Source organism: Camelina sativa, chromosome 6 (assembly GCF_030686135.1).
Source record: "Camelina sativa cultivar CO46 ecotype springtype chromosome 6, ASM3068613v1".
NCBI lineage: Eukaryota > Viridiplantae > Streptophyta > Magnoliopsida > Brassicales > Brassicaceae > Camelina > Camelina sativa.
The window spans coordinates 20,622,650-20,648,399 of record NC_141885.1 but is presented as its reverse complement, the minus strand read 5'-3'; the positions used below and the strand labels follow the sequence as shown (position 1 = coordinate 20,648,399).

The window sequence follows — 25,750 nt, the reverse complement described above, 5'->3', positions numbered from 1 at the left end:
ACATTGTTTGTATTGTGATTGATGATTTTATCGTTTTTGATACTAATAAATCTAACCTTTATGCATTTAACACCTACAAAATCCTGGAAAAAAAATAAGTGGTTCCAAATCCCCAGTGACATTTCGTAGTAGTAGTAATAATAATTTACATACACCGTTAAACAAAATGACATGAGAGCAAGAGTGACCAAATCCATCGAACAAAACAAAGTGTTTCAAACACTAATTAATTAATACGAATAAATGAACCTAGCCGTTGGAGCTCATTTAGTATTACAGGCAAAGAAGCAGAGAGCCACTGTTCTCACCCCCCAACCTCTTATTGCCATCACCTGATCTTTGTCTCCCCCTTCTCTCTCTCTCTCACTAGAAAATAAAAGAAACACTCACCAAGATTCTCTCTCTCTCTAAGATGGTCACGTGCTGTGTTGTTCTTTCCCAACGAAACCCATCTCTCTCTTTACAAAACTCTTTCAATTCCAAATTCTTTCTCTGTTCCATCCTCCTCAAAGCTACTATTCACTCATAAATTATCTCAAATCTTCTTCTCTCTTCTCTCTTCTTCTTCTTCTAACGGAGTTTATTACCCAAAACAAAGCTCTCTTTGATTTCAATTCTTTAAGTATGATCAACACCACCATTGATCATCCCAAGGCTCCACTTCGAAGCCACTTTCTCCTTCACCTAATCGTGTTCCTCCTCTTCTTCGTCCCTCCCTGCTCAAGCCAAGACTGGGACGGTGTAGTGATCACACAAGCTGATTACCAAGGTCTTCAAGCAGTTAAACAAGAGCTGATTGATCCGAGAGGATTCTTGAGAAGCTGGAACGGTTCTGGATCCAGTGCTTGCTCTGGTGGCTGGTCTGGTATCAAATGTGCTCAAGGTCAAGTCATTGTGATTCAACTCCCATGGAAGAGTCTTGGAGGTAGGATCTCTGAGAAAATAGGACAGCTTCAAGCTCTTCGTAAGCTTAGTCTTCATGACAACAACCTTGGAGGTTCGATTCCAATGTCATTGGGACTCATTCCTAATCTCAGAGGAGTCCAGCTTTTCAACAACCGTCTCACTGGCTCTATACCTGCTTCTCTCGGTGTTTCACGTTTCCTTCAAACGCTTGATCTCAGTCATAACTTGCTCTCTGAGATTATCCCACCGAATCTTGCTGATTCTTCTAAGCTTCTTAGGCTTAACCTCAGTTTCAATTCACTCTCTGGTCAGATCCCAGTGAGTCTCTCTCGTTCTTCTTCTCTTCAGTTTCTTGCTCTTGACCATAACAACCTCTCTGGTCCTATCTTAGATACTTGGGGTAGTAAGTCTCTTAGTCTCCGTGTCTTATCTCTTGATCACAATTATCTCACTGGTCCATTCCCATCTTCACTCTGCAACCTAACTCAGCTGCAAGAGTTTTCCTTTAGTCATAACAGAATCCGTGGAACCCTACCTTCTGAGTTGAGCAAACTCACTAAGCTTAGAACAATGGATATTAGCACTAACAGTATAGGTGGCAAGATCCCTGAAACTATAGGAAACATTTCTTCTCTTACACATCTGGATTTGTCTCAAAACAAACTTACCGGAGAGATTCCTATTTCGATTTCTGATCTGAACACCCTTAGTTTCTTCAATGTCTCTTATAACAACTTATCTGGTCCTGTTCCTACTCCCTTGTCCCAAAAGTTCAATGCCTCCTCTTTCGTCGGAAACTTAGAGCTTTGTGGATACAGCGTTTCAACGCCATGTCCTACTCTTCCCTCACCGTCTCCTGAAAAACAAAGGAAATCATCTCACAGGAATCTGAGTATCAAAGACATCATCCTCATTGCTTCTGGAGCACTCCTCATAGTTATGCTCATCCTTGTATGTGTTCTATGTTGCTTGCTGAGAAAGAAAGTCAATGAAACCAAAGCTAAGGGCGGAGAGGCTGGACCTGGACCTGCAGCTGCAAAGACCGAGAAAGGAGGGGAAGCTGAAGCTGGAGGTGAAAACGGAGGGAAGCTGGTTCATTTTGATGGGCCAATGGCGTTTACTGCAGATGATCTCCTGTGTGCAACAGCAGAGATTATGGGTAAAAGCACTTATGGAACAGTTTACAAAGCTACACTCGAAGATGGAAGTCAAGTTGCAGTGAAGAGATTGAGAGAAAAGATTACCAAAAGCCAGAAGGAGTTCGAGAATGAGATTAATGTATTGGGAAGAATCCGGCATCCGAATCTCCTTGCACTTAGAGCTTACTACTTAGGCCCCAAGGGAGAGAAGCTTGTCGTCTTCGATTACATGTCTAGAGGAAGTCTTGCCACATTCCTCCATGGTAAGTTTGATACTTTTTGCAAGAAAAGCCTCGAAGTTTTATACTTTTGCTAAGATATTAACATTTTGTAACTTTGTTTTCATGTTTGAAATTTGCAGCAAGAGGACCAGATGTTCATATCAATTGGCCTATAAGGATGAGTTTAATAAAGGGAATGGCTCGTGGCTTGTTCTACCTTCACACGCACGCGAACATCATCCACGGAAACTTAACATCAAGCAATGTACTTTTGGATGAGAACATCAATCCCAAGATCTCAGATTACGGTCTTTCAAGGCTAATGACAACAGCAGCAGGATCAAGCGTGATTGCAACAGCTGGTGCTTTAGGTTACAGAGCACCTGAGCTCTCCAAGCTGAAGAAAGCCAACACGAAAACAGATGTGTACAGCCTCGGTGTGATCATATTGGAGCTTTTGACAGGTAAATCTCCGAGCGAGGCTTTAAACGGTGTGGATTTGCCTCAATGGGTAGCTACTGCGGTTAAAGAAGAGTGGACTAATGAGGTTTTCGATTTGGAGCTGTTGAATGATGTGAACACAATGGGGGATGAGATTTTGAATACACTGAAACTGGCGTTGCATTGTGTTGATCCAACACCATCAACAAGACCCGAAGCTCAACAAGTGATGACACAACTGGGAGAGATTAGACCTGAAGAGACAATAACAACAACATCTGAACCGTCGTTGATTGATGTTCCTGAAGCTTCTGCTTCTACAAGCCAATAGAAGAAGAAAGAGTGGAAAATTTTGGTAGTTATTGGAATGTTGTAATAGTAGAGATTTTGCAATTCTTTAATTCTTCCAAGTATTGTTTTCTTTGTTCGTTTCAGTGTTTTGAACCACTTTCGTCATCAGTTTGTGTTTGTAAATAGTGTAAGCTGGTCATGTTTCTTCTCTTTTTACCAAGCCGTCTCTCCTCAGTCTCTCGAGCATTAGTGAAAAATTTGGGTTTCAAGAAGGTAACTTCAAGATATGAGATTCAACCATCTACAGTTAAAGTGTAGTTAAGTTTTCAAATGGGCACATACACTGAAAAGAAGAGAACATTATCTAACCAAATACCAAAATGTATCTTTGTATAAGAATGAAATGCTCAACACAACTTATAGCCAAAACAGTGAAACACAAACAAAGTTGGCAGAGAAGTATAATCCCCTAACTTAGGAAAACATCACGTGCTAAGAATTCTACTACATCTTACACAATGAATCATAATGCACTTGCCCACCCACCAGTCACAGTGATATTTGTGTTTTTTATTCGTCTTGTCACATATCAACTTACAAAATTAATTATTTAAAAAATAAAAAATTGTACATATTATTTAGTTTCAAATCTTTTAATATTATTAAAAATGTACATATTATTTAGTTTCAAATCTTTTAATATTATTAGGTTTTGGACGCATAGCGTAGCGTGCGTATATTTGATATATATTGATGAAAACTATATATGATTGATGATGGTAGTAAAATATTATCTTATAAAAAAACTAAATTAGTATTAACGAAAAAGTTAAATTTCATATACACAATTTTTTGAAATATATAAATTAGTTGTGTTATAAAATCAAATCTGATAAAAAAAATCATAAATTTAACTCGACATCCAGGTGAGACGAATTAAATTGATGACCTCACATATCCTAAACCATTTCTTTGACCACCAGAAAAACAAAACAATTTTATCATCATGAATTTAACTCGTTTTCATATTTAATTGATCGCTATCCCCTATGTTTTCGTATTTTTTATTCAATGTTTTCTTATTCTTCATATTCTTTCATGTCATTTATATTGTCAAATTTTGTGGTAGTCGTCATCATTACTTTTACCGTCTGGTTATTCGCTATACTCTTTTTCTTCTTCATCTTCGTCAACTTCTTCACTTTTTTCCACTAAAAAACTTTTTTTAGACTACCACACAACTCCAAAAACAAAATCATTTCTTTTCTCATAAAAATAAAAAATAAGATTAAAAATAAAAAAATAATGAAAAATGTCAACTTATCTATAAAATCATACACAAAAATATGTTTTACTGCACATAATAAATAAAAGCACAAACGTAGATAATAAGATAATTTATGTTTTACATAAATATTTATAATATTTTAAACTTTTAAAATTTAAAAATTATACTCCCTCTGATTCATAATATAAGATGTTTTGGAGGTTTTTCTTTGTTTCATAATATAGGATGTTTTCAACTTTTTAGATAACTTTTATATTTTCTTATTATTTATTTTATGCAATTTTGTTTATGATTGGTTGAACTTTTTTAAAGTGGTTATTTCTTAATCTGCGTGCTTTCACTTAAAACATCTTATAATTTGAAACGGAGGGAGTACTATTTAAAAACTTTTTAAAAGCTAAGAAGTTTTAAAAGTTTCAATATTTATAATATTTAAACTTTTAAAAAGTTTCAATATTTATAATATTTTAAACTTTTAAAATTTAAAAATTATAATATTTAAAAACTTTTTAAAAGCTAAGAACTTTTATAAGTTTCAATATATATAATATTAAAACTTTTAAAATTTTTAAATATTATAATTTATTTTTAAGAAACTTTTTAAAGTTTTAATTTGATCAAATAAAAAAACGGATCACACTGAGGCCTTGAATGGAGAAAGCATATCAAGCAGAGCAGATCAAGTGGTTCAAGCAGATCAAACAGAATAGAAGTAGATCAAATATTTGGCTGTTTAAGTGCAGATCAAGGGTGAACAGCATAAAAAAAGCTGCAGACCATATCTGCATGTATTTCTCCTGCATTTACCACAAAAGACAAAAAAATATGAACCGCACATAGTTCATCTGCATTAACTTTAAAAAGTAAAAAAAATTCTTGAATGGTAACTTAGTTAAAAATCTTTGTTCATAAAATTAGTTTACAATTATCTACTAGTACTAATAAAAAGTAGGAGTTATAAACTCCTTAAGGCGTCCACCTAAGCTTTAAAACCACCAATAGTAATTAGACACCTCACTATTAACATTTTTTAAAAATTTCCAGAATTTTATTTATTAAGAATTATTTTAAACAACCTATCAGAATTTGACATGTCATTTATTAACATTTTTAAAATTTCCAGAATTTTTAGAAAAAGAAAAATTTTTAAATTTATGGAAATAAAAGAACTATGTACAATATCCCACATCGGCTAGAAAATTTTTAGACAATAGTTCAGAATCGGTATAAATAAGATTAATATGCTTCTAACAACGAATGAGCAAGAAAGCTTGATTTATCGAACGTCCAAGTTTAAAAGTTTTATTCAGTTTTTATTAGTATAGATTAGAAAATGTACATATTATTTAGTTTCAAATCTTTTAATATTCTTAATATGGTAGAAATTGTACATATTATTAAAATGTTAAAAATCTGCTCTACAAATCTTTTAAAATCTTGATAGGTTTGGTTGTTTTCTAATAATATTATAGTAAAACTCCCTTTTATTTGAGTATATTCCTCCTTTTTTTCTAACCAAAGAAAATTGTCAATTGATATATTTTTTCTTTTCTCTTTACAGAAAAAGCCGAAAAGGAAAAATCCAAAAAACGAGAGGGCCCAAAATTACACAAAAACCGATGAGAAAATGTAAATATCTTCCAGTAAAGCGGTAATACCACACGCCTGACACGCTCCTAAACCCACCTCTCAATCTTGTCCATACACGTGTCATTCATCTACCGCCTCATCATCCATTTATATTACATCCTTCCGCCACTAATCGCCTCCTCACCCACCACAAAAACCCTTTCTTCTCTTCCAGCATCGTTTCTAGAGAGAGAGAGAGAGCTAAAAAAAAAAAAAAAAAAAAAAAGATGCTTCTCAAAGCTGCTGCTTCTACTTTCTCACTCTTGAACATTCATGGAGAGACTCCTCTCTTCTCTTCAGTTTCTTCTGTAAAACCCGGAAACCTCTCGTTCGCTCTCCGTGCTAGTACCAAGGGTTCATCAAGCACGTTGAGCGGCGTTGTGTTTGAGCCGTTCGAAGAGGTGAAGAAGGAGCTAGATCTTGTTCCTTCTGGTCAGCAGTTTTCTCTTGCTCGTCAATTGTACTCCCCTGAGTGCGAAGCCGCTGTTAACGAGCAGATCAAGTACGTTTCTAATTCGTCTTCTTCGATTCTAACAGTTTTTGTTTAGATTGGAATTCTAAATCTGTCGATTGAGTTAATTTTTGTTTTTTTTGTTTTTTTTGAGTATATCAATGAATCTGGATTTTGCGTTTGTTTGCAGTGTGGAGTATAACGCATCCTACGTTTACCACGCTCTGTATGCGTATTTTGATCGTGATAACGTTGCCCTCAAGGGTTTGGCCAAGTGAGTTTTTTCTATTATTGGAAACCCCTTTTGCTATTGTTCGTTCTGTCTCTGTGTGTTGATTAATGAGTTTTGTCTCTGTTACTCAGTTTTTTCAAGGATTCGAGTGTGGAAGAGCGAGAGCACGCTGAGCTGTTGATGGAGTATCAGGTCCCTTAAGCCAACGATTTCGTTTTGTGTTTTTTTTCTTTTCATTAGCCCCTATTGTCTGAGGTTTTGTTTTATACTAACACCGTTTTGTTTTACTCGATCTACAGAACAAGCGTGGTGGGAGGGTCAAGTTACAGTCCATGGTGCTCCCTCAGTCTGAGTTTGATCACCCTGAGAAAGGAGATGCTCTCTATGGTAAAGCTTCTTTTTCCCCCTTTCTGAAATTGGTGTGGTGATGTTATTATTATTGAAGTTTTGGAATGCATAATTTGGTGTTCTTTGTTGTTGCCAGCCATGGAGCTTACTCTCTCATTGGAGAAGCTAGTCAATGAAAAGCTCCTAAACCTGCACAGTGTAAGACCATCTCTCTAATTCTTGTTTATGGCATTCAAGTCATAATCTAGCTCTACTAGTTTCTTAATACAATTTGGTATTTGAATAATGTGTTGGTCAACAGGTGGCTTCCAAGAACGATGATGTCCAGTTGGCAGATTTTATTGAGAGTACGTACCTAAACGAACAGGTAAACAAAATACCCAGACACGTTCTATTGTTAGTGGCAAAGATATGGGGCTTGTTGATCTGTCAAAAATGGAATCTAATGATTTTAAAAATATAACATTCGCAGGTGGATGCAATTAAGAAAATCTCAGAATATGTTTCTCAACTTAGGAGACTCGGCAAAGGACATGGTAACCCATTTGTTTAATCAGTTTTAAAACTAATATAAAACGCATACCTCAATTCGTCCACTTCGTGCCTCACGCTTTGTGTTTTTTTTTTTTTTTTTTTTGTTATACAGGAACATGGCATTTCGATCAGGAGCTTCTTCGTGCTGCTTGATCGATTTTTTAGCTGTAATCTCGCAGTTTGGTTTAACTTTCGAGTTATTTTGAGTATGCTGAGATGTAACTTTGTGAGGGTAGACTTGATTTAATATCTGTTGCTTTGTGAGAGAAAACAAGCTATTATGTTTCTTGGGTTAACCTTCTTTTTATTTTCCAATATTATGTTCCTAATATTTCAGTTTCCTTTAGAACGTTTCACATCAACCATTGTTTTATGATACTCTTTTATTACCGCGCATGAAAGTAGTATGTTTTAATTTCGTATTAATAAACTAAGTGGTACCAAAACATTCTTTATCCAACAAAAATAAACATAGTGGTAATCCAGTGAGATCAGTTATCAGTGTCCATACAGTCAAGATTTTAAATAATGATTGGTGTATCGTGTGTGTAAGGAAACTATCTAATGACCCACAACATATACCAATCAATTTGTTATTTCGTCATTTTAATACGATGTTCTTGAAAAACAAGTTTATAATATCTTGTATAATATCATGTACGCGATATAATATCTTTCACATGTATAAAGTATTCTAAATTTTATAAATCCACAAAAGACATTTATCGACTTGAAATATTGATGAACTTCAAATTGAGGAATGGTAAAAAATTAGTTGATAAAAGTCTGATACATGTCATGGGCGTAGTGTCTCTACTGTCTACTCTAGACCATGACCACCCAGCTCCACCAGTACATTAGTAATTTATTTCATGTTTACGTTTATAGTTACCAATATGAAGCTAAAGAAGGAGAAAACAAACAACAAGCCCGTCTAGCTCAGTTGGTAGAGCGCAAGGCTCTTAACCTTGTGGTCGTGGGTCGAGCCCCACGGTGGGCGAATTTTGGTAGCTTTATTTTTTTATCAGACAGCTTTTGGTTCTTTCCTAGTTTCGACTTTCGACTGAACGTCTGAAGTGAACTAAAGGGAAAGCTTTTTGTAATTGTTTCTAAGATGATGAAGAAGACACATGAGGATGAGCTTTTGTATTATGATTTACATTTGTAATCTTGTCTGATGTGTTCTTTATTTAACAACCAAATGACTTTATAGTTAAAGCAATTTGTTCACAATCAAATTAATCTACAAGACTACAACTAAGCAATTCGTTCACACGAAGTTATATATTTGATTTATGAGAGTTAACTTAGGCAATTTTGATAGCTTTTGTCCTTCTATTGAGACAATTGAGAGACATAAAGGCATAGTCACACAGCTTGAAGCTGGAGACTCCTTAAACAGACCGGTTTAAATAGAGTGAGATTTTCCGGTTTAGACCAACTTCACCTTTTGTACCCTATTCTCATCCACTAACTTGCACATCAAACTATACAATTATCATAATTTCATAAAAGATACTTAAGATTACTTTCCATATCTCACAATTCACATCACGTCAGAGCAAGTAATGGCATGACACATGTCATATATTATTTATTTATTGCCAATCTTGTTTTCTATATTTAGCTCTTTACACATAAACTACAATAACTCTCTTCTCTTCCCTTTCTCAAGATCGATCAGAGTAACTCTCTCTATTGTGTTGCGTGGAAGAAACAGAAGAAAGAATGATCAAGAACATCTTCCAAAGTCGCAAACTCTCAGGTCTCTGTGTTCTCTCACTCTTGCTCGTATCAGTCACAATCCTCCTCTTAACCAATGACACCATCGATCTCTTCCCTTACTTGTCTCTCTCTAATCTCCGTCGATCTTCTCTCTCCAACATCCCCACCGCCACACCAATCTCGAGTCCCACCAACGACAACTCATCATCTCCTCCGGAACCACCGGTTAACCAGACCCGAGTCGTTGATCATCCGATTGATCACGGTTTGGAATCGGATTGGTTTAAAGACGACAAAGAATGGAATGTGAGTTTGACCGTGGATTGGAAGAGATGTGAGAGTCCAGATTACATACCTTGTTTGGATAACACGAAAGCTATCAAGAAACTCAAGTCGAAGAGGAACATGGAGCACAGAGAGAGACATTGCCCTGTGCCTGCACCTAAATGTTTGGTTCCTTTGCCACAACGCTACAAAGTTCCTCTTCCTTGGCCTCAGAGTAGGGACATGGTGAGAGACTTGTTTCTATTTTTTCGGTAAGATATTTTCTTTTGTTACGGTTTCTTTGGTTCTTGCAAAAAGAAAAAAATCAGGTCTTCTTTGTTCTTGCTTTGTTGATTTAGAGTAGTTTAGTTCTTGTGATTGCTCTGCTTTCTAAAGTTCTTGTTTCTGCAGATTTGGTATGATAATGTTCCTCACCCGAAGCTTGTAGAATACAAGAAAGATCAGAACTGGGTGCGCAAATCCGGACCTTTCTTTGTCTTCCCTGGAGGTGGAACTCAATTCAAAGACGGTGTTATTCACTACATCAACTTCATACAAAAGGTTTAAAAACATATAACACATAAACCAAAACATTGATTCAGTTTATTGAGTTTTTGGTTTTTCCTTCTTTTTTGGTACAGACGTTACGTGTACTTGATTGGGGGAAGAAAGTAAGAGTGGTTCTTGATGTTGGTTGTGGTGTGGCTAGCTTTGGTGGGACTTTACTTGATAAAAACGTAATCACAATGTCATTTGCTCCTAAAGACGAACACGAAGCTCAGATTCAGTTCGCACTAGAACGAGGGATTCCAGCTACTCTCGCTGTTATTGGAACTCAAAAGCTTCCTTTTCCTGATAATGCTTACGACGTTATCCATTGCGCTAGATGCAGAGTCCATTGGCACGGATACGGTTGATATACTCAATATAAATATATATCCTTAACATTTTGAATCAGAGAAGTTCATTGCTTTTGTTAATACTGTTCTTGAAATGTGTTGTTGCAGGTGGTAGACCACTTTTGGAACTTAACCGAGTTCTAAGGCCTGGAGGGTTTTTTGTCTGGTCAGCTACACCGGTTTATCAACACGATGAAGGACACCGTAACGTTTGGAAAAGTTAGTATTATGATTTGTTAGTCTTATCCTGATTATGTTTTAGTAAGCGTACAGAAGAAGGTTTATGAATGTTCTGCTTTTGTGTGTGTTTTCTCTTGCAGCAATGGAGGCTTTGACTACATCAATGTGTTGGAAAGTTGTGGCTAGAACTCGTTTCACAAAAGTTGGTTTCGTGATTTACCAAAAACCAGACTCAGATTCTTGCTATGAAGCTCGTAAGGACAAAGATCCACCTCTCTGCATCGAAGAAGAGACTAAGAAGAACAGTTCATGGTAATGACATTGTATCCTCTTTTGTTTCATTTCAACAAAAAGCAGAGTTTTTGATGTCTCTTGAGTCTTGACCAATACCTGTAACTTCGAATCACAGGTACACTCCTCTGCTTACATGTCTACCAAAAGTACCGGTCAGTTTAACCGGAAAATGGCCTTCAGTATGGCCTGGAAGGTTAACTGATACACCGGTGAGCCTCTTGAGAGAACAGACTAGTGAAGAGAGATACAGAGAAGATACGAAACTCTGGTCTGGAATCATATCAGATATCTACCTAAACGGTTTAGCTATAAACTGGAGCAAGATTCACAATGTTATGGACATGAACGCTGGCTATGGAGGGTGAGACAATATTTCAATATATAAATATAGTTCACAAAGTAAGAATCTTCTCTTGCTTACTCATCTTGGTTCATAATTTGCTTTCAGATTTGCTGCTGCTCTTATAAACAAACGTCTTTGGGTGATGAATGTGATTCCTGTGGCTGGTGAAGACACGTTATCAACAATTTTCGATAGAGGTTTGATCGGGATATACCATGATTGGTGTGAGTCGTTCAATACATACCCTAGATCATATGATCTCTTGCACTCTAGTTTCCTTCTCACTAATCTTTCTCAAAGGTAAAGATTGAACTGGACTGGTTTTGTGTGTTTGGATCCAGAACAAAACTACATTTTGTTTTTAACTATGGGGTTTTGGATTTTCTCAGGTGTGAGTTGATGGAGGTGGTAGTGGAAATAGACAGAATAGTAAGACCAGGAGGGTATCTTGTGGTGCAAGACACCGTTGAAATGTTGAAGAAGCTAAACCCTATTCTTTTATCTCTCCGATGGTCAACGAATGTGTACAGAGGCAAATACCTTGTTGGCGTGAAGTCTTCGTGGCGTCCGTGAAGAGTTCATTTACGTTTGAGCAAGGCTGTTCTTAATTTTTTTGAAGTATAATTTTTGGCTTGCAAATTATAGGAATATCTGAAGGCGAAATTATTTTGACAAAAGTGTTCATTATTAACTAAGCTTTCAAAAGAATTGAAGTTTATATACAAATCTTTTTTTTTCCTTTAATTTGTTTGATTTCAGGATTAGGTTTTGATTAGTTGATAGAAGAAATCAAATATGAGTTAGTTGGGTCTCTGGACGGTAGTTTTGATAATGGGCCTGAATCGTAATATGGGCTTAATGATTAGCTTGTTAGGGAAGGACAAAAACGACAAAACACATAGAACTCTCTGTCTCATAACAAGCAAAAGCCCTAGTAAAACCCTAGCCGTTATATAGATCTTCACTCGCATCGCCGTAGTTAAACCTACGGGCTCGTTGAGAAGACGAACTTTTTTTTTTTTGAGTTTCATCTGCAAAGGTACTTGATTTTTCGGTGAACCCATTTCATGTTTTTTGATGGTTCTGCTTCAGTTTATGAATCCAATTGTTTCTCTGTTTCCTCAATTCGTGGGGTTGTATTGCGTAGAAGCACATATCGAAGGCTTGCAGATAACGTATAACTAAAAACGCCTGCAAGCTCAATATTTGTGCGATATTCTAAAAACCATCCATTTGGGATTTAAAAAGAATCTCTGTGTTATAAGAACTTGTCTTTTCTTATCGACAATTCTAATGGGTGTGACATTTTTATATCTCGATTTCATGATTTGTTGTTTGATATGAGTTCAATATGGATCAGTTCTGAACAGTTTATTCCTTTGAATTGAGTGAATCTTGCAATAATTGCATCACACCATTGTTGTTGTTTGAACAATTTGAGACCTTTTTGAGTTGCGTTTGTGGCTGTCTTGGAATTAAGAAGAGTCTATATAGGAAGTGATCTTTGTATAGGGTTTAGTTTCAGATCCATGGTTTTAGTTTATAGTTTGAGTTGCTGAATCATAACCTTTGTTATTTACAGGATTAGTGAAACCTGAGAGAAAATGGCGAACCCAAAAGTCTTCTTTGACATCTTGATTGGGAAGATGAAGGCAGGGCGTGTTGTAATGGAGCTGTTCGCTGATGTAACACCGAGAACAGCTGATAATTTCCGTGCTTTGTGCACAGGAGAGAAGGGAATTGGGAAAGCAGGAAAGGCGTTACACTACAAAGGCTCAGCCTTTCACCGTATTATCCCAGGATTCATGTGCCAAGGTGGAGATTTCACCCGTGGGAATGGAACTGGAGGTGAATCGATATACGGTGCTAAGTTTGATGATGAGAACTTCAAGTTGAAGCACACTGGTCCAGGGATTTTGTCCATGGCTAACTCTGGTCCCAACACAAATGGGTCTCAGTTCTTCATTTGCACTGAGAAGACATCGTGGCTTGATGGGAAACACGTTGTTTTTGGGAAAGTTGTTGATGGTTACAATGTGGTGAAGGCAATGGAAGATGTTGGCTCTGACAGGGGAAATACCTCTGAACCAGTTGTGATTGAAGATTGTGGTGAGCTCAAGAACCCAAGTTCGTAAGTTTAATACACGTTTGGGTTGATCTTGACTGTTGTGAAGTGGAGACTGCAGCAATCTAAGATAGTTAAGATCAATCTAGCTGCTATGCGAAGCAATAGTACTTACGTTTTGACAATATCATATGAACCTTTCGTAAGTGATTCATCCTTCTAAGTTTTTATAAAACTATGTATTGAGTGTAGAATGGATGATAATAATGGTAAATTTCTTTATTGAATCATTTGGTTTTGGTTTTTTCAAGTTTTCCAATTTATGATGAACTGTTTCATGTTTTGGTATGGCTTATGTATAAGCCAAACTCTCTTGAGTTCACTTGTGACTTTCATTAAAAGCTATAGGAGCTGCTGACTTTTCAAAATGGGCGGATTTATACATGCATAACTAGATAGACTCAATGATCATTTAGGAATTATTATTTTTAACCAATGACAAGTATTTTCTCGCATTTCTTTGATTAGTTTCCGTTTATAGTTAAAGTTTCAGCTTAAAAACTCCAACTACCAGTTTGTCATTGCAATTAATGCTATTTTTGTTACTAAAAGTCAGACTCCCACCAGCTCATGCTCATCACAATAAGTCAATAACGAAACCAAAAAAGTCGGAATGCTTCATTATTAGTATTAAGAAAAGAAAGATGTATTTATTTTCAAGTCAACAAATTAGGTCCGCTTACATTAAGGATCATGTGCAGCCTGGATGATATATTGTACTATAATCTTTGGACTTAATTAATGTGCTAGAAAATAAAAGAAGCCAAAGCCAGCCACCATCGAATAAGACTTTGCCATAACCGTGAGAGATATGGTTCTTTATAAAAATGTTGTTTATACTCCAAAAGACTTTGCCTTAATTATATATATAGCGTATGGACATAATCATAATCATTTTTTTTTTCATTAGTCCCAATAGATAAAGAACCAGTTAAATCTTTCTTATACCAGTTCAACAAATATAACCTTGCGCTGTAATGGATTTTCATATTTTCCGATTATTATCTCATTTTATTCTCGTCGCAGTTTTCATCTTCCACGACTCGTGTTATTCTGACGAAGGTACAACTGCTAGTTTCCTAATTTTACCAATCATTCAACTTATGATTTATTTTTTCATTCGGTTATACCTGAAGTAGTATACTGATATGAACTCCAACTTATGTGTTTTGGTGAAGCTGGAAACTATAGCTTTATGAAAGATGCAACATCAGCACCAAATTTGTCTCACTTCGACTATATAGTAGTTGGAGGAGGAACCGCCGGATGTGCACTAGCTGCAACGCTCTCTCAAAACGCTACTGTTTTAGTCCTTGAACGCGGCGGTTCCCCTTACGACAACCCAACCGCGACAGACATCGGGAACTTCGCAAACACACTCTTGAACACAACACCAAACTCATGGTCGCAGCTATTCATCACCGAAGACGGCGTCTACAACTCACGCGCTCGCGTGCTCGGTGGAGGGACCGTTATAAACGCGGGGTTCTACTCGCGTGCGGAAGAAGATTTCGTGGCGGAAGAAGGGTGGGAGAGAGACGAGGTCGAAGCGGCTTACGAGTGGGTCGAGAAGAAAGTAGTTTTCGAACCGCAGGTTAAAGGATGGCAATCGGCGTTTCGAGATGGTCTTTTAGAGGCTGGAGTCACTCCTTTCAATGGTTTCACGTACGAACATGTCGTTGGCACCAAAATTGGTGGTACCATATTTGACCCGGATGGTCATAGACACACCGCGGCAAATTTGTTGGAGTATGCTGATCCGGATAAGATTGTTGTCTACTTGCATGCTTCTGTCCATAAGATCCTCTTCACTACCAAAGGTATTTGACTATTATTGATTAATGATAAATTACACTTCTTTTTTTGTTTAATTTGAATAATTTCCATAAGAAGAGAGAGGGACGTTGCTGGCCAATAAATAAGAAACCAATAAAAGAGTAGCTTACACGTGATCAAACTTTTATTTTTTTAATCACAACTTGTGTTTGTTAGTTGAAATACGTCCTTTTTAAGCATATATATTATACGCAGTAAGGATATATTGTTGTTATATGTTGACTAGAGCATGGTTATAATATTTAAGTTTAATATAATTAGGACAGGTAATGAGAGGCCCAAAGCATATGGGGTGATATTTCAAGATGCAGGTGGAGTGTACCACACGGCAGAATTGGCAACGCAAGACTCAATGTTGAATGAGGTGATCTTATCAGCTGGTGCCATTGCGAGCCCGCAGCTACTGATGCTGAGTGGTGTCGGCCCTGCAGCCCATCTTGCAGCGCATGGGGTGAATCCAGTCATTGTAGATCACCCCATGGTGGGGCAAGGGATGGCTGATAACCCGATGAACCCGGTGTTCATCCCTTCTCCTGAACCCGTAGAAGTGTCTCTTGTACAAGCTGTTGGGATCACCAAGTTTGGTAGTTACATTGAAGGTGGAAGTGCGTTAAGTCTTTCTATTAGTTTGACCCGTAGCTTCTTAGATGGTGTTCTGAATCTTGTTAAAAAGGTATGATCAAATTAATTACACTAAAATGCTATGAAATTGTTATAACACAAGACTAACCATATGCTATTTTTGTATAATGTTTCTTATGCAGACAGAACTTCCTACTCAATCCATCTCAACATTTTTAAATTCTTTGGATCTTCGCTTGAACGTGACGACAAAAGCGGGTGTGATCATCCAGAAGGCAAATGGACCACTCTCGAGTGGTCACTTGGAGTTGCGAAATACAGATCCAGATGATAACCCTTCAGTGAGATTCAACTACTATAAGAATCAAGAAGATTTGAACAAGTGCGTTGAGGGACTTAGTACCATCATTAAAGTGATAGAATCGAAAGGGTACTCCAAGTACAAGTACCCTGGATCGAGTGGGCGTGGATTATTGAATCTCATTCTTGCCCTTCCCACCAATCTGAGGCCAAGACACATAACTTCAACGTTCGATTTGCAGCAGTATTGTAAAGATACCGTGATGACTATATATCATTACCATGGAGGTTGTCAAGTAGGGAAAGTGGTCGACAAGGATTACAAAGTATTAGGGATTGATGCTTGGAGGGTCATCGATGGATCCACGTTTCTCAAGTCTCCAGGGACTAATCCCCAGGCCGCGATCATGATGCTCGGAAGGTACGTAAACACATGCAAAGACCAATCGATACAAATGATTTAAATATGTTGTATTTGTTAATTTATGGAGAATTGTAATGTGTAGGTATATGGGTCAGAAAATTCTTCGAGAGAGGACGGCTTTTTGAAGAAAAGAAGAAGAAGAAGAAACATGAGATTTTGAATATACTAAAAAATCACTATTATGACAAAAATATTTAGTTCTTTTCAATTCGACAAATTAGGTCTTCTATAAAAGGGACAATTGTGCAGCTTGGTCATTTCTACATGCAAATGCAGAGAAACTAAAAAGGAACCGAAAAGGATAACAAAATCTTTGGTTTGCCGTATGGTTGAAAAATTAATTATCTTTAAATTTTTTTCCCCTCGAAATTATCTTTGAATTATGATGTCTGGTTGGAAAAAAAACATATGGATACAATTAAAACGTGTATGATAAGGACCGTGGGGTAACATTAACTAACATGTAAGATATACAGTAGTAATATAATTATACTATAGTGTCTGGACCTAAATGTGCCAGCAAATTAAGAGGCCGAAACTAAAACTTATTCGAAAATTGTATGAGATAGCTCCTTCTCTTGGGTTTGTTTATAAAAGCCACTGGTTTTTGCCTCAAAAAGATAATCTTACACTAAAATGGATTTTCAAATTTTCCGATTTTTTCATTTAATACTCGTCGCAGTTTTCATCTTTCACGACTCATGGTGTTATTCCGATGAAGGTACAATACTATTTAACCAACCATTCAATTTATGTTTTTTTGTTTTCGGGTTATCTTAGCATATACTGTTACTAATACTAATTCCTTTTTCATACAAAAATTATTAAATTCATAAAAAAAAAATACTAATTCCGAACTTTATGAAAATTTTGGGTTATCTTGAAGCTGGAAACTATAGTTTTATGAAAAATGCAACATCAGCACCAAAGTTATCTCACTTTGACTATATTATCATCGGAGGAGGAACCGCCGGATGTGCATTAGCCGCAACGCTCTCTCGAGACGCCACCGTTTTAGTCCTCGAACGCGGTGGGTCTCCTTACGACAATCCAGCTGCCACAGACATCGGGAACTTCGCAAACACGCTCTTAGACGTAACTCCAAACTCATGGTCGCAGCTCTTCGTCTCAGAAGACGGCGTCTACAACTCACGCGTGCGCGTGCTGGGTGGAGGGACTGTGATAAATGCGGGATTCTACTCGCGTGGGGAAGAAGATTTTATTAAGGAAGCAGGATGGGACAGAGAAGAAGGCGAAGCGGCTTATGAATGGGTCGAGAAGAAGATGGTATTCGAACCGCCGGCTAAAGGATGGCAATCGGCGTTTAGAGATGGGCTATTGGAGGCTGGTGTGAGTCCAAACAATGGTTTCACGTTTGGACATATCAATGGGACCAAATTTGGTGGTACGATATTTGACCGGGAAGGTCATAGACACACGGCGGCGAATTTGTTGGAGTATGCTAATCCGAATAAGATTGTTGTCTACTTGCATGCTTCTGTCCATAAAATTCTCTTCACTACTACCAAAGGTATAATACTAGTACATGTCTTTTTTTTTTTTTCCATGGTATGAGGTTTATGAGTTTTTATTGAAGACGCGATGGAGTAGTGGCTCGTGAGGGTTTAGGGCAGGGAGAGAAAGATGTAAAGGATACGTAGCTGTTACGTAATCAAACATCAGTGTAACATAACTTGTGGTTTTATTTAACACTTTTTGCTACTTATGTGGGTTTTTTGGTTTTTGTTTTTGTTTTAGAGGTCTTATATTGTAAGAGCTAATTAGTATACATATTTACTACACAGTACCGGAACATAGTTAAAATGTTGAATTGTAACATAATTAGTTATACTTAAGTTTGTTTTAATTATTGGTCATTCGTCATTGAACAGTATTATACACAATTATTTTATTTGCTCCGGGTACGAAAATTGTGTGTTGTCAGGGAACCAGAGGCCTAAAGCATACGGGGTAATATTTCAAGATGTAAGTGGAGTTGTCCACAAGGCAGAATTGGCAACGCAAGGCTCAATGAATGAGGTGATCTTATCAGCGGGTGCCATTGCGAGCCCACAGCTTTTGATGTTAAGTGGTGTGGGCCCTGCCGCCCATCTCACAGCTTATGGGGTGAATCCGGTCATCCTAGATCCCCCTATGGTGGGACAAGGGATGGCTGATAACCCGATGAACCCGGTGTTCATCCCTTCTCCTGAACCCGTAGAAGTGTCTCTTGTACAAGCCGTTGGGATCACCACGTTTGGCAGTTACATTGAAGGTGAAAGTGGGCTAAGTCTCTCTATTAGTTTGACCCGTAGCTTCTTAGATGGTGTCCTGAAACTTGTTAAAAAGGTATAATCTATTAATACACTCACATGCTATGAATTTGTTATAACACGTACAAAAGACTAAATACCCTATATTTTGTATAATATTTTTTATGTGCAGACAAAATTTCCTACGCATCTCATCTCAAAGTTTTTTGAACCTTTGGATCTTCGATTGAACTTGACGGCAAAAGCGGGTGTGATCATCCAGAAAACGAATGGACCGCTCTCGAGAGGTCACTTGGAATTGCGGAACACGGACCCAGATGATAACCCTTCAGTGACATTCAATTACTATCAGGATCCGGAGGATTTGAACAAGTGTGTTGAAGGACTTAGTACCATTATGAAAGTGATCGATTCCAAGGGATACTCCAAGTACAAGTACGATGGAGTGAGTGCGCGTGGACTACTTGATATCATCCTTGCCCTTCCCACCAATCTGAGGGCAAGACACATAACCTCGACGTTCGATTTAAAACAGTATTGTAAAGATTCTGTGATGACTATATATCATTACAATGGCGGTTGTCAAGTAGGGAAAGTGGTCGACGATGATTACAAAGTACTAGGGATTGATGCTTTGAAGGTCATCGATGGTTCCACGTTTCTCAAGTCTCCAGGGACTAATCCCCAGGCCACTACCATGATGCTCGGGAGGTAATTAAACGCATATGCAGAAATCAATAGATGTTTATGTTCAACCATGTTCTCTACATATCATTGTTCGAAAGCTATAGAAGATCCAACCATGTTCTCTAAATATGTGTAGGTATATGGGGCAGAAGATTCTCCAAGAGAGGACTATTATCCGAGGAAAAGAAGAAGAAGAAACCGTTAAAACCGAGTTGTAGAAATTCTAAATCAAAGAATCCATATATATCAAAAAGATAAATACTTGTGTGTACAAGGACGGTGTTCAATATATATATATATATATATAATTAACCAGAAATGACATGAGGCTTCTGATTATTTTCTTTTTGTGAATGAAAGTATATGAAATCGAATTAGGTAATGTATGATTTAATAGATATAATGAGTTTTAGGATTATAATTAGTTCATTACAATCTATATTGTACATGCATGTAGGTCCTCACTGGCTAAATGTTAAGCCAATTCCTTTTCCTCTTCGGCTCACCACCATAATATAACAAATTGTTGTCAAATACGTGTTTATCTAATGGGATTTTTTTTCTTAAGTGAGAATTTCCAATTCTCCCCAAGGGTGACAGTCGTAATATTTTATTGAAAAGACCGCATAAAAAATAAATAAATCTAATTCGAATTTTGTCATATATATATCAGAAATTCTCATGTAAGACATCAATTTCTCTATGACCATGGCCTTTTGAATCCTAAATCATTTATCACACATGTTGTTAAATAAATGGTAAAAAGGAAAACGCCAAAAATCGCAATCGAATAAGAATATGCCGTAACCGTGATGATATGTATAAGGTTCATATTGTTTGTTAATTCATATACGGCTCTGAACAAGAGGATCGTATACTTCGTCATTAAATAAAGCGGATGAATTCTAGTCTTTTTATGCCCTAAATGATAAAACTACGTACAAATTAAGCAAATTAAAGTTATACATACTTTTGGTTTGGGTCGAAAACTATAGCATAGAATCATCTTACACCATCATGGATTTTCATATATTCCGATTATTTCGTTTTGTTATCGTAGTAATTTTAATCTTCCACGGTTCATGTTATTCCGATAAAGGTACGATTCTTTTGACTTAGCATTCAGTTTATGAGTTTTTAGGTTATTCATAGTATATGTATTTGATTTTAACTTCTTCTTTTTTCGTTTATTATTTTATTGTCGTGAAGCTGGTTATTATAGTTTTATGAAAGATGCAACATTAGCACCAAAGTTGTCTCACTTCGACTATATAGTCATTGGAGGAGGAACCGCCGGATGTGCACTAGCCGCAACGCTCTCTCAAAATGCTACCGTTTTAGTTCTCGAACGTGGTGGTTCCCCTTACGACAACCCAACGGCCTCAGAAATCAACAACTTCGTAAACACACTCTTGAACATAACTCCAAACTCATGGGCGCAGCTTTTCATCTCCCAAGACGGTGTAATCAACTCACGCGCGCGGGTGCTCGGCGGAGGCACCGTGATAAACGCGGGGTTTTACTCACGTGCGGAAGATGACTTCGTGGCGGAAGCAGGATGGGAGAGAGACGAGGTCGAAGCGGCTTACGAGTGGGTCGAGAAGAAAGTGGTGTTCAAGCCAAAGGTTAAGGGATGGCAATCGGCGTTTAGAGACGGGCTTTTGGAAGCTGGAGTGACTCCTTATAATGGTTTTACGTACGAACATATTCACGGGACGAAAATTGGCGGTACGATAATAGACGAGGATGGACATAGACACACGGCGGCAAATTTGTTGGAGTATGCTAATCCGGATAAGATTGTTGTCTACTTGCACGCTTCTGTTCATAAGATCATCTTCACTACCAAAGGTATTTTTTATTGATAATTTTTTTTTTTTTGGGTTTAATGTTAAATTTGGTTGATGATAGTTGACACTATTCAAGCAGTATTTGAAAGTCACCATCATCTCTCTTTTCTTTTGGGTTTCCATAAATAAGAGGTTTAAGATTGGTGAAGGAGACGGCATGACTCGTGAGGGTTAGGAAGAGCGAGAGAGTGTGTGAGAGACTTATCTTACACGTAACCAAATTTACTACCAGAATATTTCTACATTCCAAACCAATATTTTTGAAAAATCACTTAAACAATATATACACGACACTGGTTTAATTTACTATTTATAACAAAAGAAATATGTTATCTTTTCTAGATATTTTTTAATTATAATAAAATTAGATAATTCTATTTTAAAAGAAATTGTAATAACATAATTAAAAAAACTAAAATATTTAGATTCTAAATCATGACTTTCAATAGTTCGCTTTGCTTTTTTTTTTTTTTTTTTTTTAATAACTTTTAAGTAATGTAGTGTATCATATAATTTTGGCATTCATCATTTTGGTCGTTGTCATCCATCTCAGTCATTCTTCGTTGAACATGAGCATACACATTGTTCCTGCCCTTTCCTATGATTCGGATATGATCAACTTTGTTTTTGTACAGAAAGTCCAAAGCCTAAAGCCAAAGGGGTCATATTCCGAGATGCAAATGGAGTGTTCCACACAGCAGAATTAGCTGATCAGGACGCAATGGACGAGGTGATCTTATCAGCGGGTGCAATCGCAAGCCCGCAACTATTGATGTTGAGTGGTGTGGGTCCAAGATCCCATCTTGCATCCCATGGAGTGAACCCAATCATCCTAGATCACCCCATGGTGGGGAAAGGAATGGGTGATAACCCCATGAACCCTGTTTTAGTCCCTTCACCTAAACCAGTAGAAGTGTCCCTTGTCCAAATTGCGGGCATCCCACAGTTTGGTAGTTATATTGAAGGTTTAAGTGGGTTAAGTCTCTCTATTAGTTTGACTCATAGCTTCTTTGATGGTGTCCTAAATCTTCTCAATGAGGTATAATCATTGATATCACCAAACATTACATAAAACTTTAATTCACAAGACTAATTAATTAAGGTGTTATATATTTTTGTATGATGTATATGCAGATAAAACTCCCTACCAAAACCCTATCAAACTTTTTCAAATCTTTGGACTTTCGATTCAACGTGACGGCACAAGCCGGTGGGATAGTTATGAAAGTGGATGGACCGCTCTCGCGAGGTCACTTGGAGCTGCGGAACACAAATCCAGATGATAATCCTTCAGTGACATTCAACTACTACCAAGAGCCAGAGGATTTGAACAATTGTGTTGAAGGACTTAGTACTTTGATTAAAGTGATAGATTCGAAGGCATACTCCAAGTATAAGTTCCCTGGAGTGAACGGGCGTGGACTGTTGGATCTCATTCTTCTCCTTCCCATCAATTTGAGGCCAAGGCACATAACCTCGGTGTTCGATTTGAAACAGTTATGTAAAGATACAGTGATGACTCTTTATCATTACCATGGAGGTTGTCAAGTTGGAAAAGTGGTGGACAACGATTACAAAGTATTAGGGATTGATGCGCTGAGGGTCATCGATGCATCCACGTTTCTCAAGACCCCGGGTACTAATCCACAAGCCACGATCATGATGCTCGGAAGGTAAACACATGCATAAACCAAACGTAACAAATGATCCAAACAGGTTATTTTTACAATATGTTAGACATGATAAATGTTGGAGAGTTATACTGTGTAGGTATATGGGGCAGAAGATTCTCCGAGAGAGGGCGGCTTTTCAGGAAAATAGTGAAGAAACAAGTAAAATCGAATTATAGAAGTCCCATATCAGATAAACCACATAAGAAAGAAAAAAAAATGAAACGATGAACTCGATAAGTACATACATACTTTGTGTAAGAGGAGATTTTCTCATAAGTACACTGTTCATATATATGATGATGACTTTTAGAATTTGATCTTTATAAAAGTTTCTATGGAAATGTAAGGTTTTGAAAGAATCATATATTAAGAAGATATAAACATATAAAATAACATATAATTAAAAAATATAAAATCTGACGTCAAAAAGAAACAATATAACATGCATATGAACACTAACATGTGATTAATTTGCAGCTTCAGTTAGTTTATACTATTCAAAGTTTTCAGATCTTAATTTGTAATATTTTTCTTATGTGGTCCTAATTAAACTCCTAATGTACAATATAGAATAATAATATTGTATACGAAGGTTTTGAATCTTTTTACACACAGCTGCCATATGCATGGTTTGTTTGTTCCATTTAATAAGTCAATGCCAAATTTAATTAATGCAATGATCTTTAAGGTTTCCCATTATTTTTTAATCCCTAGCGCCCATCAAGATTTTAGTTTATTATATGCCGCAGCACTGTCTGACTGTCAAATTCTTTAAGCAAAGTTTCCCATGAAAGTGCATACATTTGCAAGACAAAAAATAATGATCGTACCTAAAGTATAAAGGTGATCGAAACAGAGACAGCATAAACTTACGTAAGGATGAAGTTAGATTACGTACGTACGTACGCGGTAAGCATGGCGGTGAATTTTGTAAATAAATTAATCATAATAGTATTTTGAGTGGCTGATTGCTCTATGAATATTCGTCCAATCAAAACCCCGATGGCTTTCAGATTACGGCGAAACCGTTACGGTCAACTAACCATTTATATTCTTCGGATCCATTTATAACCAATCAAGCCAATTGCTCTAATTTAACAAAAACCATTTTGTCGAACTTTTTATTGATATTTTTTTAAAAGAATGTATAGAAACAGATCGTGGAAGAGTAGATTGATTATGGAACACTTCTTTACAATTGTGGGGGCAAAACAAAACTGTTCCCTTTTAATCGTATAAACACACCACAAAACGTGGGCGGTGTGAATACAATTATGGGACAGTTCTCTATATACACTTAAAAAATATCTGAGAAATGGTAGAGAAAATTATATAATAGAAAATGGGGCATACTCCCATTACATCCATGACTATGACCACATGGCAAAGAGTTGGATTGAAAACGAAGAAAAAAATTAACAAACAGCTACAGCTAAGCCAAATAAAACCAAAAACAAAATAAATAGAAAAAGAAAAGACTTCCACGTTGAATCAGTCATCAGAATAAACTCACTCCACATTTTCTTAATCCATAATACCACAAAAACACAATCATTCAACTTCAATCATTCCATTATCCCCCCCAACACATCATAAACAACAAAAAAAATTCTACGTGGACATTTTTATGTTTATCTTTCTTTTGTTTTTAAAACAAAAACAATAGAAAACATAAAACCATTTTACACACAGTAGGGCTAACATCAAAAAGAGAGTCGTTTTCGACGGTGGGGGTGGTGTGGCTTTGGCCTCTTTCTTTTGAATCCTTTTGAGTTCCGGCATCTTCAGGTCCATAGATTCTCCTATACTGTATCTTTCTATATTTATTTTAAAGAATAATCTGTAAATAAGAAAAATGTTACTCTCATCTTTATAAATACAGTTGAATATTATTAGAGCATCATTAGTGGAGTACCTCTCCTAAGTTACTTTCAAATTAATTAATCATATAATTAATATTAATTTAAGTAAAGCAACCCTAAGAGTATTTTTGCAAAATCATTCCTTTACTAGAGAACTCAAATAAGGTTACTCAATCTTTTAAAAAATAATTTTTTAACATAACAACCAAAATGGTTTTTTTTTGTTCTTTACCAAAAATACCAAACTTAAACTAACATAATCAGCAACATTTTCATATTGGGGACCCAATTTGCTGTTTCATATTGGAACAAGATTTGAGTTTTCTTATACACATTGTGGATTCTGCAAATAAATTAGAAACTAAACTTGAAATGAAAGCTTGGACCAAGCACAACTATTTACAAGACAGAGGAGAATGCAACAAAGGAAGAAGATGGATACCCGATGTAGAGACTTCTCTAGCTGCACTATCCTCTGGTTGTTGTTCCCATTGACGAGTCGAGAGTTACGGTAAGGATGAGCCAAAGTGTTTGTAAACGTTCCAAATAGCATCTTGAATCCTCAAAGGTCTCAGAGCCTCGGTTTCTTGGCTTGTGGTCACAACCGCTGTTCTGTCTGAAACTTCGACCTTGATCTGTCTGCTAGGAAGATCCTTGTATAGCTCAGTCCATTTCTGTATTGACCATCCTATGTGTTGCAGAATCACTTCAACTAATATCAAACTCTGCTGCTTTCTCATGTAAATGCTTTACCCAAGTTTTAGCAAAAACAACATCTAAACCCAACTGCTTCAAGTAATCCGTGGATGCACCATTAGCGTAAGCTGTCTGCACAACACCAAGACGAGACTGCTTCCTTCTTTACCATCATCAAGAATGTTTAGTTGCTCTTTGATGAAGAGAGCAAACAAAGATAAAATCTTATCACCATCAAGTAGCTCAACCTTTACATC

At 36.8% G+C, this 25,750-nt stretch overlaps 7 protein-coding genes and 1 non-coding gene across 9 annotated transcripts; all 8 read left to right on the top strand.

The window, feature by feature from the left end:
- Nucleotides 1–275: 275 nt before the first annotated feature.
- Nucleotides 276–3,214, top strand: LOC104791902 (putative leucine-rich repeat receptor-like protein kinase IMK3). Its single transcript, XM_010517907.3, has 2 exons — nt 276–2,308; nt 2,407–3,214. Exons 1-2 carry the CDS (start codon nt 625–627, stop codon nt 3,036–3,038), a joined length of 2,316 nt encoding a protein of 771 aa, XP_010516209.3. The 5' UTR covers nt 276–624; the 3' UTR covers nt 3,039–3,214.
- A 2,331-nt stretch (nt 3,215–5,545) lies between these two features.
- LOC104791901 (ferritin-3, chloroplastic) lies at nt 5,546–7,821 on the top strand. Its single transcript, XM_010517906.3, has 8 exons — nt 5,546–6,417; nt 6,557–6,640; nt 6,730–6,790; nt 6,898–6,985; nt 7,083–7,144; nt 7,248–7,313; nt 7,419–7,482; nt 7,593–7,821. The coding sequence occupies exons 1-8, from the start codon at nt 6,143–6,145 to the stop codon at nt 7,631–7,633; spliced, it is 741 nt and encodes a 246-aa protein (XP_010516208.2). The 5' UTR covers nt 5,546–6,142; the 3' UTR covers nt 7,634–7,821.
- Nucleotides 7,822–8,408: 587 nt separating this feature from the next.
- Nucleotides 8,409–8,480, top strand: TRNAK-CUU (transfer RNA lysine (anticodon CUU)). Its single transcript has one exon. It is a non-coding gene; the product is annotated as a tRNA-Lys (tRNA).
- Nucleotides 8,481–9,023: 543 nt separating this feature from the next.
- Nucleotides 9,024–11,929, top strand: LOC104791900 (putative methyltransferase PMT22). 2 transcript variants are annotated; one of them, XM_087454185.1, is made up of 8 exons: nt 9,024–9,741; nt 9,881–10,030; nt 10,111–10,381; nt 10,477–10,587; nt 10,689–10,860; nt 10,958–11,203; nt 11,291–11,485; nt 11,575–11,929. In XM_087454185.1, exons 3-8 carry the CDS (start codon nt 10,216–10,218, stop codon nt 11,756–11,758), a joined length of 1,074 nt encoding a protein of 357 aa, XP_087310311.1. In that variant the 5' UTR covers nt 9,024–9,741; nt 9,881–10,030; nt 10,111–10,215; the 3' UTR covers nt 11,759–11,929. The 2 variants fall into 2 exon arrangements, with proteins under 2 accessions (XP_087310311.1, XP_010516207.1); XM_010517905.3 differs by having other exon boundaries at nt 9,029–9,715.
- A 166-nt stretch (nt 11,930–12,095) lies between these two features.
- On the top strand, nt 12,096–13,540 carry LOC104791899 (peptidyl-prolyl cis-trans isomerase CYP19-3). Its single transcript, XM_010517904.3, has 2 exons — nt 12,096–12,224; nt 12,768–13,540. Exon 2 carries the CDS (start codon nt 12,790–12,792, stop codon nt 13,318–13,320), a length of 531 nt encoding a protein of 176 aa, XP_010516206.2. The 5' UTR covers nt 12,096–12,224; nt 12,768–12,789; the 3' UTR covers nt 13,321–13,540.
- Nucleotides 13,541–14,050: 510 nt separating this feature from the next.
- On the top strand, nt 14,051–16,789 carry LOC104791898 (protein HOTHEAD). The gene is made up of 5 exons (XM_010517903.3): nt 14,051–14,372; nt 14,489–15,130; nt 15,413–15,819; nt 15,911–16,449; nt 16,535–16,789. Exons 1-5 carry the CDS (start codon nt 14,288–14,290, stop codon nt 16,575–16,577), a joined length of 1,716 nt encoding a protein of 571 aa, XP_010516205.2. The 5' UTR covers nt 14,051–14,287; the 3' UTR covers nt 16,578–16,789.
- A 203-nt stretch (nt 16,790–16,992) lies between these two features.
- On the top strand, nt 16,993–19,977 carry LOC104791896 (protein HOTHEAD-like). The gene is made up of 5 exons (XM_010517901.3): nt 16,993–17,173; nt 17,339–17,983; nt 18,398–18,801; nt 18,898–19,436; nt 19,549–19,977. Exons 1-5 carry the CDS (start codon nt 17,089–17,091, stop codon nt 19,628–19,630), a joined length of 1,755 nt encoding a protein of 584 aa, XP_010516203.1. The 5' UTR covers nt 16,993–17,088; the 3' UTR covers nt 19,631–19,977.
- A 357-nt stretch (nt 19,978–20,334) lies between these two features.
- On the top strand, nt 20,335–23,276 carry LOC104791895 (protein HOTHEAD). The gene is made up of 5 exons (XM_010517900.3): nt 20,335–20,511; nt 20,622–21,263; nt 21,898–22,301; nt 22,397–22,935; nt 23,033–23,276. Exons 1-5 carry the CDS (start codon nt 20,430–20,432, stop codon nt 23,109–23,111), a joined length of 1,746 nt encoding a protein of 581 aa, XP_010516202.1. The 5' UTR covers nt 20,335–20,429; the 3' UTR covers nt 23,112–23,276.
- The last annotated feature ends 2,474 nt before the right edge of the window (nt 23,277–25,750 follow it).